Source organism: Rhinatrema bivittatum, chromosome 11 (genome assembly GCF_901001135.1).
Source record: "Rhinatrema bivittatum chromosome 11, aRhiBiv1.1, whole genome shotgun sequence".
Classification (NCBI taxonomy): Eukaryota; Metazoa; Chordata; class Amphibia; order Gymnophiona; family Rhinatrematidae; genus Rhinatrema; species Rhinatrema bivittatum.
In genome coordinates, this window is record NC_042625.1 from 1,839,742 (window position 1) to 1,857,920 (window position 18,179).

Here is an 18,179-nt window from a genome sequence, read left to right on the forward strand (position 1 = left end):
ATAAATAAGAGATTAGAAATTCTTGAATACTCTATAAGATCCCTAAATTTAAGGGTAAATAACTTTCCAATTTTAAATAAAATAGACTCGGTGGAATTATTTAGGGAATATATGTTGCAGATATTAAAAATACCAGAGAAATGTTTACCAGTTATAGTGAAAGCTTTTTATTTGGGGATCATGAAGAAAGTGTTGAGAAGAACAACTTGTAGAGAGCGCTAAAGAAAAGGAAAAATTAGAATTAGAGGTAGTTCAAAATAGTTCTATAAACTTATCTGATTTACTGCAAAAGTCTCAACAAGACTTGGTTGTTAAAGAACGAGGAACATTATTAATCCAGTTTGCTTTTGCAACTGATAAGGAAAACGTTTTGAAATCCTTTTTTCGAAATCGATCAAGTACTTTCTATGGGGAAAGAGTATGGATCTTTCCAGATCTAGTTAAGACGACTCAATTACGCAGAAAGAAATTTCTATCTTATAGGAAAGAAGTAATAGATAAAGGTGGATATCTTATTTTAAAATATCCATGCAAGTGTACTGTTAAGTTAGAGGGGAATACCTACACATTCACAGAGCCAGTAGGTCTTAGGGATCTCCTAGCAGGAAAATGATCGGCTTATATGATTAGTAGAGTATTGACAATGCATTTTTCCTTGACAAATCTTTTTTCTATATCCGTTCAAATATCTTGAGACTCACTTGAATTTCCTTAAGTATAATAATGACTGAATTGTATGCTAAATGTTAGGTTGAAAACAATATTTTTCCTGTTTCTTATTAAGGACTCAGTCATTATGAGATTTCTTAAATGTTTTGTTTATTGTAAACATTTTGAAAAAGTAATAAATAAAGAATTCTTATTGCTTGCTTGATCTTTGGGAAGTTATATCTGCTTTGAAAGTATTTTATACCAAAGGGGTGTAGGGTAGGCTCTGTCCTGATATAGGATACCCTCATCGTTTTGGTCTGTCTCCACCTGCTGGACAGGAGGCTCAACCCACGGTCTGGACTGATCCGTGGTACTACAGGAATGAAAATTAGCAGGTAAGAACCAATTTTCCTATTCTAGTGGACTAACACAGCGACCCACTACTAAATCCAAGATATTAATTAAAAATCAAACTTCAGTGGTTTTCAATTTTAGGATGTATGTTTGGAAAATGAAGTTTTTGTAACTAAATATATTTAATTAAAATCCAACTGTCTGTATGTGCTGAGTGATTCCTTCCTTGCTTCACCTTTTGCACAGTGGTTCCCAGTCTGGTTTTCAGAATATCCATAGTGAAATTTGCATGCCCCGCTTCTATTGGCTACAAGTACATCTCATGTATATTCACCATGGATATCCTGAAAAACCTGACTGGGGTTGAGAAGCACTGCTGTAACATTTTTTCCTTGCGTGTTGGGCACACTCCACCAGTATGCTGAGCCCTAACCCTGGTTATCCCTGTGGCAGGGTGGAATACATGGAGAAGAGCAAACATCTGCAGGAGCAACTGAATGAACTGAAGACTGAGATTGAATCACTGAAGCTAAAAGAGAGAGAGACGTCGCTGGATATTTTGCACAATGAGAACATCGACCGAGGTGGCAGCAAACAGAATACTATCAAAAAGGTATCGCAGCCTCCACACATTTCGAGCTCTACCTCCCACACATGCCTTCTTCCTTATTACATAGTGCCCCCACCTCACACAGATATATCTTATGCTTATTACTCCATCAAATACATAACTTCATCCTTTCTTCTGTGATTGAGATTTGATTCATGCCTCCCTCCCTACAGACTGCCACAGCTAATAATCACATCTCCATATCCTTTTAAATACTGCCTGCCTCTCCTTCTACCATACTTTGGTACTGAGGGAATCAATCCAAGGAAGAAGTCTATTTCCCTGTACGTACCCGGATCAGTCCAGACTCCTGGGTTTATTTCCCCCTGCCAGCAGATGGAGACGGAGAAGAAGCTTCGCTGACACCGTATATAACCAACAGTGCCCTCTGCAATTCCTCAGTATTTCTCTGTCTCCAGCAGATGGCAGAGGGTGTGAATCCTGCAGTTCTGCAGTTTGATAATATTTTTCAGCTAATTTTTTCTTTTGAGCCTTCCTTTCTGGGGTTTACTTTGGTTTTTTTTTAGAATCTTTGAAGGTTCTGCCTGGTCCGGTTGAGGCGGCCGAGCTGGACGTTGGTACCCTTGTGTGTGCTTGGTCTGTACTATATTTTTTACTCTGTTTTTTAGACTTCCTTTTTTGCTTTGCCGATATTTCAGGGCAGATTGTTTTTTTCTGTCAAGCTAATTTTGAAGAAAAAAAAAAGTGTTTTCCTGGCGTGTAGCCAGATGGACTCAGAACAAATGGGATAGTATCCGCGTGCTAGCAGTTGGAGACGGATCTGACGTCAGCACGGGGGTGTATATATCCCCACAGGAAGCGTAGCTATTCAGTAATTTCCGTCTCCAAAGCAGTTTGGAGTGCCTGCACGCTAGTTCAGCGTGCTTTCCAAGACTACTTTAATTTTTTTCTTTTTTCTTCTCATTCTAGATTCTACTTTGCTTTTTCTCGTCTATTTGACTTAGAGCCCCGCGCTCCTGCGGTAGATACCCAAGGGTTCTTCCCCCAGCGAGCTCCCGGGGTGATTGCCGTGCTCCCCCGGCGGTGAAAGTCCTCGGTCCTGCCGAAGCGCGGCAGTGACACAGCCCCCGGACGCAGTTCGGGTGAGGCATACGAGGCCCTCGGTCCCGGCGTGGACGAGGTAGCGGGTGCATATCCTCAATTGCGGTGGTGAGGTGATCCCTTCCCCCGCAGCCGGAGACCGCCTGTGTTCCAGCCGGGAAGCGCCGAAGCTGGTAAGGAGTACATCTCTTCCTACGGGTCTCCGAAGCGCAGAGGATCGGTGGCGTGGCACGCCGTGGAGGACGCCCTTGTGGGGCCTTGCTCAGGTACTCCGTGCCCGTAATAGGCGCGGCTTTCTTCCTCCTTGGCTTTGTTTCGGTGTATTGCTGAGCGCCTATTGAATGCCACTGACCGTATATTGCTTATTGCTGAAAGCTTATTGAATGCACATTGAGCGCATATTGCTGGCCGCATATTGCTGAAAGCTTATTGAATGCACATTGAGCGTATCTTGCTGACCGCTTATTGATGAAAGCCTATTGAATGCAAATTGAGCGCATATATTGATGCCCGCTTCTTGCTGGAAGCCTATTGAATGCACATTGAGCGTATATGGCTGACCGCTTATTGCTGAAAGCCTATTGAATGCAAATTGAGCGCATATTGCTGACCGCTTATTACTGAAAGCTTATTGAATGCCAATTGAGAGCATATTGCTGACCGCTTATTGCTGAAAGCTTATTGAATGCACATTGAGAGCATATTGCTGACCGCTTATTGCATGCACATTGAGCGCATATTGCTGACCGCTTATTACTGAATGCCTATTGAATGCAAATTGAGCGTATATGACTAACCTCTTCTTGCAGAACGCCTATTGAAGGCCATTGAGTGTATATTGCTAACTGCATATTGCTGTGTGCTTATTGCATACCATTGCGCTGGTTTCTTGGCCTCCTATTGCGGTGCACACGTTGAGCGCCGGTTGTATTCCGCACCTATTGCTGCCGCTTATTGTTGCCGTGCGCCTGCTGTATTAAGTGCCTATTGCTGCCGCATATTATTATTGAGCGCCTGTTGTATTAAGCGCCTATTGCTGCCGCATATTATTATTGAGCGCCTGTTGTATTAAGCGCCTATTGCTGCCGCATATTATTATTGAGCGCCTGTTGTATTAAGGGCCTATTGCTGCCGCATATTATTATTGAGCGCCTGTTGTATTAAGCGCCTATTGCTGCCGCATATTATTATTGAGCGCCTGTTGTATTAAGTGCCTATTGCTGCCGCATATTATTATTTAGCACCTATTGTTCAATGGATCAGAACACTGCAGAGTCTTCAGCGACGGCGCCGCCTGCTTCAGGCATTGCAGCCCTTGCCCTCTGCTCTGCATGCCACCTTAGGGCCACGCGCAGTGATGAGCCAGATTCTCTGTGTGCCCAATGTGAGGGGGCCGTGCGACCCTCGGGCCAGGACCAGTCTCAACCACGATTTGTGGACAGTTCCCCAGGGGCTACCCCGGAGTTAGGGGGCAGTCTCGACCAATCAGGAATCCCGGGGGAGCTTGTACCCCGGCGATTAGAGGCTGCTTCAATTTCCTGGGTGGATCTCTTCAAGGGAATTCATGCTTTTGTACAGATGCAAACGGCTGCCCATCCAGGCCCTGCGGTTCCTGTAGTTCCTGCGGTGGCTGCGCCTGCGGCGGCTGCTGCAGTACCAGCTCCTGCGGATCCGGTTCCTGGACCATCACGACCTCATCACGAACGGGACTTCCCACCGATGGATAATCCGGATCAGTCAGACCAGGAGGTCTCACAGGACGAGTCCGAACTCCCGGACGAGGGGGACCTCCCTCCAGGGACTGAGCCATATAGAACCATGAGGCGGTTCTTCCCTAAGGAGGATCTCTCCGACGTGGTGTCTCAGTGCCTGGCAGAATTGGATATTACAGGTCCCAGCGCTTCGGTACCCTCTGCGCAGAACCCCCATTCTTACAGGCGGCGCAACAACTGATCGATTTAGAATGGGCGGCACCAGCGGCTGCCTTCAAAGGGGGTCGGGCTCTGAAGAGCATGTACCCATTGGCACCCGCTATCCAGGACCTGCTGGCGTGCCCTCAGGTGGACGCCTTGATTAGCGCTGTGGTCAAGCGCACTACCATTCCGGTTGAAGGGGGGACGGCCCTCAGGGAGCCGCATGACTGGCGACTGGACGCCATTCTGCGTCAGGCCTTTGAGGTGGCAGCTTTGTCTTTACGGATCGCCACCTGCTGCACGGTGGTGACGCGTGCCTGTTTGTCACAGGTTAGAAACAACGCTCCGGCGGCAGACATGGAATCCGCTCTTTCGTTCCTTACAGATGCGGCATCTGACCTGGTCCGGACAACAGCTAAAGGGATTTCATCCTCCGTAGCCGCCAGGAGGCAGCTCTGGATCCGAAGATGGTCGGCTGATGCGCCTTCTAAGACACGCCTCACCAGATTGCCCTTCAAGGGCTCTTTTCTATTTGGCAGCGACCTTGATAAACTGGCCAGTGCATGGGGCGCCTCTCCAGTGCCCAGATTGCCGGAAGATCGGTTCAGAAGGGGCCAGCGCGCCTTTCCAAGGCCCTCTAGGGGCAGGAGTTCCCAGCGTTTCGTTCCTTACAGGGGTCGCTACCAGGCACCACGTCCCCCGGCCAGGAATCAGTCCTTTTGGACCAAGCAGCGCAAGAGGGAAGCGGGCCCTGACTCGGGTCCCGGCCGCGCCTCCCAATGAGAATCCACCGATTCATCTGGGGGACGGAGCCATAGGGGGCAGGTTGACCCTCTTCTACCCCAGATGGGTCGAGATTACATCGGACCCGTGGGTTCTCGCCATTATCCGGGAGGGATATTATCTGGACTTTCATCATCTCCCTCCGGACAAGTTTGTGGAATCTTCATGTCCCATACACAAGAAGGCAGCATTGGAAGCTACCCTGGCGAGGCTCCTGTCCTTGAAAGCCATCATCCCAGTACCTGCCTGGGCAGTGAATTCTGGACATTAATCCATTTATTTCATGGTACCCAAGAAAGGGGGTACCTTTCAGCCTGTCCTGGACCTCAAGTCGGTCAATCAATACTTATTTATTTAATAACTTTTATATACCGACGAACGTTGGGAACATCTCGTCTGTTTACATAGAACAGAACTTAGCAACAGGCTTTACAATTATTGCATAATTAAATAAGGAACATTCAGAACATACAAATAACAGATTAGATTATATAAGTAAAATTATCAAAGTGGGAAACGTGAAAGAGGTTATCTAAATGGGGGGGGGGGGGGGGGGGGAGATTCTGATATATAGGAGGGTATCCACAATTAAAGGAGGTATATATACACGTGATTGGGAACCAATTTTTATATACAAATTTTTTTATATACAATATGAAGTCCTGATAAAATTCACTTTATGGGAGGTAAGGGGGAAGAGGAAGTTTAAAGTAGAGGGAGGGGGTAAAAAGGAGGTGGAAAATAGGTGGGGGGAGCGGGAGAGGTTAGGAGTTGGAGGGGTTGGGGTGAGAGTGGTTGTGTGAATATTAGGGGTAGGAGTAATTGAAGAGCCAGGTTAGGTGACCCAGGTCTGCGGGGGGGGGGGGTGTGTGCGAGTGAATGTGTGAATATTAGGTGTAAGAGTGTTTGAAGAACCAGGTCTTCAGGTTTTGCCTGAATATTTTTGGGCAAGTTTCTTGGCGGAGGGAGGTGGGTAGCTTATTCCAAAGAAGAGGGCCTGCTAGGGATAGGGCCCTTTCGTTTGTGGTGCGGAGTTTAGTAAGCTTAGGTGAGGGTGTGTGTAATGTAGCTAGATATTGTTTTCTAGTAGGTCTATTGCTGTTCTGAAATGAGAAATGTTCTTTGTACCAGTGCATGTTCTGGTTGTGAAGAGATTTGTGTATTAGGGTGAGGGCTTTGAAGGCAATTCTAGATGCTACGGGTAACCAATGTAGATGTTTGAGAACCGGAGTTATGTGATCATTTTTGTGGGTGTTGGTGAGTATCCGGGCGGCTGCATTCTGGAGGAGTTGTAAAGGCTGTATGGTGTTTTTAGGCAATCCTAATAACAAGGCATTGCAGTAATCTATTTTCGTTAATATGAGGGCTTGTAATATGGTACGGAAGTCATTGAGATGTAGGAGAGGTTTGAGTCTTTTAGGGTGTGCAGTTTGTAGAAGCAGTCTTTGAGGGTATTATTGATGAATTTCTTGCAGTTGAGGTGACAGTCAATGGATACGCCGAGGCTCCGAACATGGGTGGGAAAGGTGAGGTTAGTGGTAGGAACATTGTTGTGTGTGACAGTGGGGGTCATAAAGAGGGTGGGGGTGATATTGGGGGGTGATATGTGGATAAGTTCCATTTTAGTAGCGTTGAGGGCGAGAAAGTTGTTGGATAAGAGGCTGCTAATTTCAGAGAGGGCGGATTTCCAAATTTCCATAGCTTTGTGTATTGAGTCTTTAATGGGAATAAGTATCTGCACATCATCGGCATATATGAAGTGCGGAAGGTCAAGTTTAGCAAGGAGATAGCAGAGGGGGAGGAGATATATATTGAAAAGCGTAGAGGATAGAGATGAGCCTTGCGGTACTCCTTGAGCGAGGTTGTGTGGCTTGGAGGTGGAGTTTCCCATTTGTACGCTAAATTGTCTATCAGCTAGGTATGAGTGGAACCATTGTAGGGCCAGGCCTGAGATGCCAATGCTGCTAAGACATTCTAATAGGATTTGATGTTTAATGGTGTTGAATGCAGCGGAGATGTCTAGGAGAATGAGGATGTGTGAGAGACCTTTGTCAAGACCTTTCAAGATTTGGTCGGAGAATGAAATGAGTAAGGTCTCTGTGCTATGGTGTTTGCGAAAGCCAAACTGTGAGGGGGAAAGGATGTTGTTTTCATCTAAGTAGTCTGATAGCTGATAGCAATACTTACGGGTCCCGAGGTTTCGCATGGAAACTCTATGCTCCGTCAAGGCAGCAGTACAGCCAGGAGAATTCCTCACGGCATTAGACCTGTCAGAGGCATACTTGCATATCCCGATCCATCCGGATCATCAGCGCTACCTACGCTTCAAGGTTCTAGGCCGCCACTTCCAGTTTCGGGCTCTGCTGTTCGGGTTGGCAACGTCGCCACGGACATTCACCAAGGTGGTAGTAGTGGTAGCGGCGGCACTCAGGCGGGAAGGAATTCTGGTCCATCCCTACCTAGACGACTGGCTGATCAGGGCGAAGTCACGAGAGGAGAGCCTTCGGACCACCGACAGAGTGATAGCCCTTCTGGAAAGCCTGGGCTGGGTAATCAACCTCAGCAAGAGCTGCCTACAGCCTTCCCAGTCACTGAAATACCTGGGAGTACAGTTCGACACCCGGGCAGACAGTCAGTCTCACAACCAAGAGAAAGTTGAAACTTCAGCAGTATATCCAGTATTTGATGGGAGCCAGTCGGCCCACAGCCTGGGATTATCTGCAGGTTCTTGGTCTCATGGCATCCACCCTGGAAGTGGTACCTTGGGCGAGGGCCCATATGAGACCTCTACAACACGCCCTGCTCTGTTGCTGGAGCCCCCGTCTACGGAACTACTCCACGCACCTACTTCTACCAGCCAGAGTGCGGACCCAGTTACGGTGGTGGTTGCAGTCCAACCACATGAGCCGGGGGTCGAAGATGTCCTCTCCCATGTGGATCTTGCTCACCACAGATGCCAGCCTGAGCGGCTGGGGAGCACACTGCGAAGAACTCACCGCACAAGGGCGGTGGAACAGAGAAGAGTCAGCATGGAACATCAACCGTCTGGAGGCCCGGGCAGTCCGATTGGCATGCCTTCGATTTGCTCACAGACTGAAGAACAGAGCAGTCAGAGTGATGTCCGACAACGCCACCATGGTGGCATACATCAACCGTCAGGGCGGAACCAGAAGCAGACAGGTATCTCTGGAGATCGCCCCTCTGATGACTTGGGCAGAGGTGAATCTTCAGGACATCTCCGCCGTCCACATTGCCGGGAAGGACAATACCACAGCAGACTTCCTCAGCAGAGAAAGCCTAAATCCGGGAGAGTGGCAGCTCTCACCCACGGCCTTCCAGATGATTGTGGATCATTGGGGATTCCGGACATGGATTTACTGGCGGACAAGTCCAACGCTCAAGTACCCAGATACTTCAGCCGCAAGCGTGACCCGTGCTCACACGGAATCGATGCCCTGGTTCAGCCATGGCCTCCAGGGACCCTACTGTACGCCTTTCCTCCGTGGCCTCTGCTAGGCGCTGTCATCCGCAAGATTCAGAGACACCGGGGCCTAGTTCTTCTAGTGGCGCCAGACTGGCCAAGAAGACCCTGGTACGCGGACATGAGAAGACTACTGGCAGGGGAGCCCCTTCCCCTGCCTCCTCTCCGGGACCTTCTACATCAAGGTCCCATTCTTCACATGGAATGGACTTAGTTTTTGGGTACTTGCCAGGTTCTTGTGACCTGGATTGGCCACTGTTGGAGACAGGATGCTGGGCTTGATGGACCCTTGGTCTGACCCAGTATGGCATTTTCTTATGTTCTTATGTTCACGAGGATCCGGCTCAATTCTCTCTTACGGTATGGCCCTTGAGAGGGCTAGATTAAAGAAGAGGGGTTACTCGGAGCCCGTGATTGATACCCTCCTCCGAGCTCGCAAGTTTTCCACATCCCTCACATACATCCGGATCTGGAGAGTATTTGAAGCATGGTGCGACACTCATGGCACCAATCCACATGCAACCACAATCCCTATTGTGTTGGATTTCCTGCAGGATGGGCTTCAGAAGGGTCTCTCCCTCAGCTCCATCAAGGTTCAGGTGGCTGCGCTGTCTTGCTATGGTCCCAGGAGGGATGGCAAGACCATCACCAAGCACCCTTGGCGATGGTTTGGCCAGACATATGGTGGCTTGGGGAGCTCCACAGCTGCAGGCTCTGCCAGTCCAGTCCACTGAGGGTCCCTCGGGGGGGGGGGGAGCCAGGAGGTCTGCAATGCCCAGTAGTAGGGTTTCCTTAGCGCAGGGCTTGATTTTTCTCTCCTGAAGGTAGACGCAGCAGTTTCAGCTGTAACTAAGCAAGCCAAGATTCCGGGTGATTGGTTCTGCTGCATTAAAAGATGTACAAGATCATAAGATGGAGTTACATCTTAAAAGGATTTTTGAGGTGGTGTCCCTGGGTTTGCGTGCAGCGGTTTGTTCCAGTTTCTTGCAGTGTGCTTGTCTTCAATGGGTTCAGCAGCTTCAAAGTAATTTGTTACAGTCAAGTGTGGACGCGGACATGGCTGAGCAGGTGGAAGTGGCTGTGGCTTACGGTGCAGATGCCCTCTATGATTCGGTGCGTACCTCCTCCAGGGTGATGTCATCAGCAGTGGCCACTCAAAAGTTGCTCTGGCTCCGTAATTGGGCGGCGGATGTTACCTCTAAATCGCAACTGACACCCTTGCCTTTTAAGGGTAATTTCTTGTTTGGCGAGGACCTCAAGCAGTTGATGCAGTCTCTTGGAGACAATAAGGTCATCAGATTACCAGAGGATAGGCCTAAAGCTAAGAGATTTTTTCAATCAAGATCTCGTTTTTGGTTCGACAGAAGATCGCGGCCGCAGAGACAATATTTTTCGCATGGTCAGGCATGGGGACAATCCTTTCGTGGAGCCAGGAGGTCCTTCAGTGGATCCTCTGGCTCCTCAGCAAGAGTCAAGTCTGTCCAATGATGCCATACCGGTCCAATCCATCATTCCTAGTATAGGAGTTCGCTTATGGCAGTTTTACGACGAGTGGGCAGGATCACTCAGGACCAGTGGGTTCTCAGCGTGGTAAGAAACTGCTACGCTTTAGAATTTGCTCGTCCTGTGCGAGAGCTTTTTCTAATATCCCCATGCGGCTATCCAGACAAGCGGTTGGTGGTTCAAGTGACTCTAGACTGGCTATGTCATTTAGGTGCGGTGGGACCAGTTCCCCAGTCGGAGCTCCATCATGGGAGATACTCCATTTATTTTCTGGTCCCCAAAAAGGAGGGCTCGTTTTGTCCGATACTCAATTTAAAGAAGGTCAATGCAAAGCTCAAGGTGCCACGTTTCCGGATGGAGACCCTCAGGTCGGTCATAGCGGCTGTGCGCAAAGGAGAATTCCTTGCTTTCTTGGATCTCATGGAAGCTTATCTACATGTTCCCATCCATCAGGACTCTCAGCGTTTTCTCCACTTCATGATTCTGGGACAACATTTTCAGTTTCAGGCCCTTCCGTTTGGTCTCGCTACAGCTCTGCGGACTTTCACCAAGGTGTGTGTTGGTGGTGGTGGCAGCTTTCCTTCAAAAGGAGGATATTCTGGTACATCCATATTTGGACAATTGGTTGATCAGAGCTAAGTTGGAGTTTCTGTGCCGCAAATCGGTTCATCGAGTTCTCGAAGTCCTTCAGTCTCCAGGTTGGGTAGTAAATCACACCAAGAGTCAGCTGTCACCAACACAAACTTTGGAGTATTTAGGGGCTTGGTTCGACACTCTGATAGGCAGGGTTTTCCTCTCCCAAGATAGAGTCCTGAAACTTCAGGCCCAGATCCGGTGGTTTTTGCAGTTACAAGTGCCCAATTTCTGGGACTACTTACAGGTTTCGGCTCAATTGCCTCCACTCTGAACTTGGTTCCGTGGATGTTTTCCCATTGTTGTCCCGCTGGAGGCCAGTGTCGGAGGAGTATCAGATCCAACTGCCTCTTGAGGGTTTGGCGAGAGAGAGTCTGTCGTGGTGGCTTCAGGCTTCCAATCTTGTTCGGGAACTGGACTTCGAGGTTCCGGATTGGATGGTGGTCACTACCGATGCCAGTCTCTCTGTATGGGGAGCAGTTTGTCAGTCTCATTCGGTTCAGGGATCTTGGTCCATGAGAGAATCTGCATGGTCTATCAACAGTCTGGAGACTAGGGCGGTTCGCTTGGCCTTGAAGGTGTTTCTGCTGCTACTACGGAATCGTCCGGTTCGAGTTCTGTTGGACAATGCGACAGCAGTTTCAAATATAAATAGACATGGCGGAACCAAGAGCCAGGCGGTGGCGCAGAGGTTGGTGCTCTGGGCGGAGCAACATCTGGCACTATTAGCAGCATCTCACATTGCAGGAACAGAGAATGTTCAGGCAGACTTCTTGAGTCGGACTCACTTGGATCCAGGCGAGTGGGAATTGTCAGAGACAGCCATGCATTTGATTCGAGATCGTTGGGGAGTGCTGCATGTGGACCTTATGGCGACCTTTCGGAATGCCAAGGCGTTCCGGTTCTTCAGTCCACGAAGGCATTACGGGGCCGAAGAGTTCAACGCTCCGGTTCTACCATCGCCTCAGGGGATTCTTCTGTATGTGTTTCCTCCTTGGCCGCTGGTTGGCAAGGTTCTACATTGCATAGAAAAGCATTGCAGCGAGATGATTCTGGTGGCTCTGGAGTGGCCTCGCCGCCCGTGGTTTGCAGATCTGGTCAACCTGGTGGTGGACGGCCCGTTTCGCTTCGGCCACCTGATGCGACTTCTTCGACAGGGTCCCATATTTTTCGACCAAGCTGCTCGCTTTTGTCTAGCGGTATGGCTTTTGAGAGGAGGCGTTTGAAAAGGAAAGGTTACCTGGACTCAGCCAAAAGATCTTCATTCAAAAATTGGAAGGATCCAACAGAAGAAAATAGGATAAAGCATAAACATTGGCAAGTTAAATGTAAGACATTGATAAGACAGGCTAAGAGAGAATTTGAAAAGAAATTGGCTGTAGAGGCAAAAACTCAGTAAAAACTTTTTTAAATATATCCGAAGCAGAAAGCCTGTGAGGGAGTCAGTTGGACCGTTAGATGATCGAGGGGTTAAAGGGGCACTTAGAGAAGATAAGGCCATCGCGGAAAGATTAAATGATTTCTTTGCTTCGGTGTTTACTGAAGAGGATGTTGGGGTGGTACCCGTAATGGAGAAGGTTTTCATGGGTAATGATTCAGATGGACTGAATCAAATCACGGTGAACCTAGAAGATGTGGTAGGCCTGATTGACAAACTGAAGTGTAGTAAATCACCTGGACCGGATGGTATACACCCCAGAGTTCTGAAGGAACTAAAAAATGAAATTTCAGACCTATTAGTAAAAATTTGTAACTTATCATTAAAATCATCCATTGTACCTGAAGACTGGAGGATAGCAAATGTAACCCCAATATTTAAAAAGGGCTCCAGGGGCGATCCGGGAAACTACAGACCGGTTAGCCTGACTTCAGTGCCAGGAAAAATAGTGGAAAGTGTTCTAAACATCAAAATCACAGAACATATAGAAAGACATGGTTTAATGGAACAAAGTCAGCATGGCTTTACCCAGGGCAAGTCTTGCCTCACAAATCTGCTTCACTTTTTTGAAGGAGTTAATAAACATGTGGATAAAGGTGAACCGGTAGATATAGTATACTTGGATTTTCAGAAGGCGTTTGACAAAGTTCCTCATGAGAGGCTTCTAGGAAAAGTAAAAAGTCATGGGATAGGTGGCGATGTCCTTTCGTGGATTGCAAACTGGCTAAAACACAGGAAACAGAGAGTAGGATTGAATGGGCAATTTTCTCAATGGAAGGGAGTGGACAGTGGAGTGCCTCAGGGATCTGTATTGGGACCCTTACTGTTCAATATATTTATAAATGATCTGGAAAGAAATACGACGAGTGAAATAATCAAATTTGCAGATGACACAAAATTGTTCAGAGTAGTTAAATCACAAGCAGATTGTGATAAATTGCAGGAAGACCTTGTGAGACTGGAAAATTGGGCATCCAAATGGCAGATGAAATTTAATGTGGATAAGTGCAAGGTGATGCATATAGGGAAAAATAACCCATGCTATAAGTACACAATGTTGGGTTCCACATTAGGTGCTACAACCCAAGAAAGAGATCTAGGTGTCATAGTGGATAACACATTGAAATCGTCGGTTCAGTGTGCCGCGGCAGTCAAAAAAGCAAACAGAATGTTGGGAATTATTAGAAAAGGAATGATGAATAAAACGGAAAATGTCATAATGCCTCTATCGCTACATGGTGAGACCGCACCTTGAATACTGTGTACAATTCTGGTCGCCGCATCCAAAAAAAGATATAATTGCGATGGAGAAGGTACAGAGAAGGGCTACCAAAATAAGGGGAATGGAACAACTCCCCTATGAGGAAAGACTAAAGAGGTTAGGACTTTTCAGCTTGGAGAAGAGACGACTGAGGGGGGATATGATAGAGGTGTTTAAAATCATGAGAGGTCTAGAACGGGTAGATGTGAATCGGTTATTTACTCTTTCGGATAGTAGAAAGACTAGGGGACACTCCATGAAGTTAGCATGGGGCACATTTAAAACTAATCGGAGAAAGTTCTTTTTTACTCAACGCACAATTAAACTCTGGAATTTGTTGCCAGAGGATGTGGTTCGTGCAGTTAGTATAGCTGTGTTTAAAAAAGGATTGGATAAGTTCTTGGAGGAGAAGTCCATTACCTGCTATTAAGTTCACTTAGAGAATAGCCACTGCCATTAGCAATGGTTACATGGAATAGACTTAGTTTTTGGGTACTTGCCATGTTCTTATGACCTGGATTGGCCACTGTTGGAAACAGGATGCTGGGCTTGATGGACCCTTGGTCTGACCCAGTATGGCATGTTCTTATGTTGTTACAGTCTAGAAGTCTACTAACTCGTCTTATGTTTGGGTATGGAAGATTTTTGAGACCTGGTGTGCCATCAGGGGCTTTCGCCCACTTAAGGCCTTAATTCCCAAAAGTTTATCATTTTTGCAGGATGGCTTAGCCAAGGGATTATCTCTGTTCTCTTAAGGTACAGGTAACTGTACTGGGCTCTCTCTGTGGCAAGATTGATGGCTCCTCTATTTCCACTCATCTGGATGTGTTCGTTTTCTTAAGGAGACTATGAATCTTAGTCCTCCGATTCGGAAATCTTGTCCATCCTGGAATCAATCTTATTCTTAGAGCTCTGTGTGAAGCTCCTTTCGAGCCGCTCTGAATGGCTACGCTGAAGAATTTGACACTTAAGGTAATTTTTCTGGTGGCCATTTGTTCGGCTAGAAGGATTTCTGAATTACAAGCACTATCTTGTCGAGATCCTTTCCTTCAGATTTCGGAATCCGGAGTTTCCTTACGGACAGTACCTTCCTTTTTACCAAAGGTGGTTTCAGTGTTTCATGTCAGTCTGTGGAGCTTCCAGCCTTTCCTGCCTTACAGCCGTCAGATCCTCATGCAAGGGAGCTCAGACGTTTAGATGTACAGAGTAGGGATGTGAATCGTTTTAGGACGATTAAAATTATCGTCCGATAATTTTAATATCGTCTTAAACCGTTATGGAACACAATACAATACAGATTCTAACGATTTATCGTTATAAATCGTTAGAATCGTGAGCCGGCACACTAAAACCCCCTAAAACCCACCCCCGACCCTTTAAATTAAATCCCCCACCCTCCCGAACCCCCCCCCAAATAACTTAAATAACCTGCGGGTCCAGCGGCGGTCCGGAACGGCAGCGGTCTGGAACGGGCTCCTGCTCCTGAATCTTGTCGTCTTCAGCCGGCGCCATTTTCCAAAATGGCGCCGAAAAATGGCGGCGGCCATAGACGAAAAAGATTGGACGGCAGGAGGTCCTTCCGGACCCCCGCTGGACTTTTGGCAAGTCTCGTGGGGGTCAGGAGGCCCCCCACAAGCTGGCCAAAAGTTCCTGGAGGTCCAGCGGGGGTCAGGGAGCGATTTCCCGCCGCGAATCGTTTTCGTACGGAAAATGGCGCTGGCAGGAGATCGACTGCAGGAGGTCGTTCAGCGAGGGTTCCGGCGCCTCGCTGAACGACCTCCTGCAGTCGATCTCCTGCCGGCGCCATTTTCCGTACGGAAAATGGCGCCGGCCATACGCGTATGGCCGGCGCCATTTTCCGTACGAAAACGATTCGCGGCGGGAAATCGCTCCCTGACCCCCGCTGGACCTCCAGGAACTTTTGGCCAGCTTGTGGGGGGCCTCCTGACCCCCACGAGACTTGCCAAAAGTCCAGCGGGGGTCCGGAAGGACCTCCTGCCGTCCAATCTTTTTCGTCTGTGGCTGCCGCCATTTTTCGGCGCCATTTTGGAAAATGGCGCCGGCTGAAGACGACAAGATTGAGGAGCAGGAGCCCATTCCGGACCGCCGCTGGACCCGCAGGTTATTTAAGTTATTTGGGGGGGGGTTCGGGAGGGTGGGGGATTTAATTTAAAGGGTCGGGGGTGGGTTTTAGGGGGTTTTAGTGTGCCGGTTTTTTGATTTTTCGATTTTTAACGATGTTCCGGCGAGGGATGGGGTTCGGGAGGGTGGGGGATTTAATTTAAAGGGTCGGGGGTGGGTTTTAGGGGGTTTTAATGTGCCGGTTTTTCGATTTTTCGATTTTTCACAATATTTTACCCCCCCAAACGGCAACAATACGATTCCCTCCCCCTCCCAGCCGAAATCGATCGTTAAGACGATCGAGGACACGATTCACATCCCTAGTACAGAGAGCCTTATTGCGTTACCTTGAGGTTACGAATAACTTTCGGAGGTCCGATCACCTTTTTGTGTTATGGAGTAGTGAGACAAAGGTTCCAAGGCTTCTAAAGCCTCTATTGCACGATGGTCGAAGGAGGCTATTTCTTCTGTGTGTATCACACTGGGTAGTCCAGTTCTGGAAGGGTTGCGTGATCATTCCATGCGTTCACAAGTGGCCTTGTGGGCGGAATCTCAGCTTGTTTCTCCACAGGAAATTTGCAGGGCAGTGACTTGGAAGTCACTGCATACTTTCGCAAGGCACTATCGCTTTGATGTGAGGGCTCCGGCAACCCCTTCCTTTGGTGAGAGTGTTCTGTGAGCGGGACTCTCCAGGTCCCACCCTGGGTAAGGGCTTTGTTACATCCCAGGAGTCTGGACTGAGCCGGGTACGTACAGGGAAAGGAAAATTGGTTCTTACTCACTAATGTTCGTTCCTTTGTACCATGGATCAGTCCAGAGCCCATCCAATTAGAGAAGGGGTATATTAGGGGGAGAGTCGTCCGCTCCGCTTTAAGTTTCTCTGTTGCATTCCATGTTGGTGGTGTTTATTGTTTAAAGGTTCAATAGTTTTTGCTTTTATCTGCTTTGATTATAGATATACTGAGGAACTGCAGGGGGCACTGTTGGTTATATACGGTGTCAGCGAAGCTTTTTCTCTGTCTCCATCTGCTAGCAGGGGGAAACGAACCCAGGAGTCTGGACTGATCCGAGGTACTACAGGAATGAACATTAGCAGGTAAGAACCAATTTTCCTTTATTTTAGAGTAGAATTAGACTCCTGTGTTATTGCCCTGTTGGAGTAAATTGACCCCTGGCTTCTGTGTAGAAACTGGAACCCAGTTTTTCTTTGGTTTATTCTGTCAGGGAATCGCTTATTTGGGAATGCAGTATTGCTAGTATACAAAGTGTAATCCAGAGTTCACATGCTTCTGTTGTGTTTTTACTTGTGAAATTAACAGAAACCAATTTATTAAATCGAGTTTGAGTAGGAAACGCCTTGCTTAGTATTTTCTTAAAAATAATCTGGGGTCTTGAACCTATCATTTCTTAGCATCTAGACAGATGAATCCAGAACCAGTGGGTTATGCACCTCTGCCAGCAGATGGAGACGAAGCAAAGCTGACATTTTAGTATATATACCCCTACAGTGACATCAGCCCGCCAATAATGGGAATTCCTGCTGAGGATTGCTTTTAAAGTATAGGAGAAAAGAAGGAAGTTAATTTGTCCCACTTTCTTGTGGTGATATCTTAAGATCACCTCCCTCAGTTGAGAATCCTGAGGTGATTTCCATGGCTCCTCGGATGAGTGCCTTGGTCCGGTAGCTGGCTTTTTAGCTGTCATGGTTTAGCTGTTAAAAACAAAAAACTGAAATGCAGTGGGAACAGGAAGCCAAGTGCAGCGGTAGGTATATACCCTCTCCTCCAGCAGCCGGAGACCGTGCTTGTACTCAGCTGGGACGAGCTGAGCTCAGGTAAAGTTTTAAAATTTCTTGAGAAGAGATGGTGAGTTGAATTGGGTCCGCCCCCCGTCTTAGTGCTTAGCGAGTGCTCCGGCAGCTATTCCCACCTCTGGTGTTCGGGGGCAGCCTGGCAGGTGGAGCAGCCCTTGCAGTTAGGCCCCACTCCGAGCCTTGTCTGGTTTGCTGCGTGGTAGGCCGTGGCAGCACTTTCATGCTCTTTTTTTTTTTTTAATGCGCCTTATACTGTTCTCAGTTCTGTTGGATCGTGCTTTGTGCGCACGACTGTGCAGCCTGTTGTGCGTTTTGGTTGTGCGCCTAGTTAGGAGCATAGGAGCACTTACCTGGGCTCCCATTTGTGCAGGCAAGTGCCCTTTTTACATGCCTATGCACACTATATCTTTTTTGAGATGCGGCGACCAGAATTGTACACAGTACAATGGCAGGAGCAGTAGAACCCATTCCCTTCTGCCAGCAGGGCCAAGGTTTCTATTCAAGGTTTTTTCTGATACCAAAGCGAACTGGGCACCTATGCCTCATTCTCGATCTC

The 18,179-nt window shown here is 47.9% G+C and overlaps 1 protein-coding gene across 6 annotated transcripts in view; it reads left to right on the forward strand.

Moving 5' to 3' along the window:
- The window catches only part of NF2 (neurofibromin 2), a 221,335-nt gene that overhangs the window by 139,216 nt on the left and 63,940 nt on the right, over nucleotides 1-18,179 (forward strand). For all 6 annotated transcript variants that reach the window (XR_003859163.1, XM_029619386.1, XM_029619384.1 and 3 more), the window contains one exon: nucleotides 1,459-1,618. Coding sequence is in view for 5 of the 6 variants with exons in the window: in XM_029619386.1 (XP_029475246.1) it covers nucleotides 1,459-1,618 (160 nt within the window). In the remaining variant the exon portion in view is untranslated. The remainder of the gene's footprint in view (nucleotides 1-1,458; nucleotides 1,619-18,179) is intronic.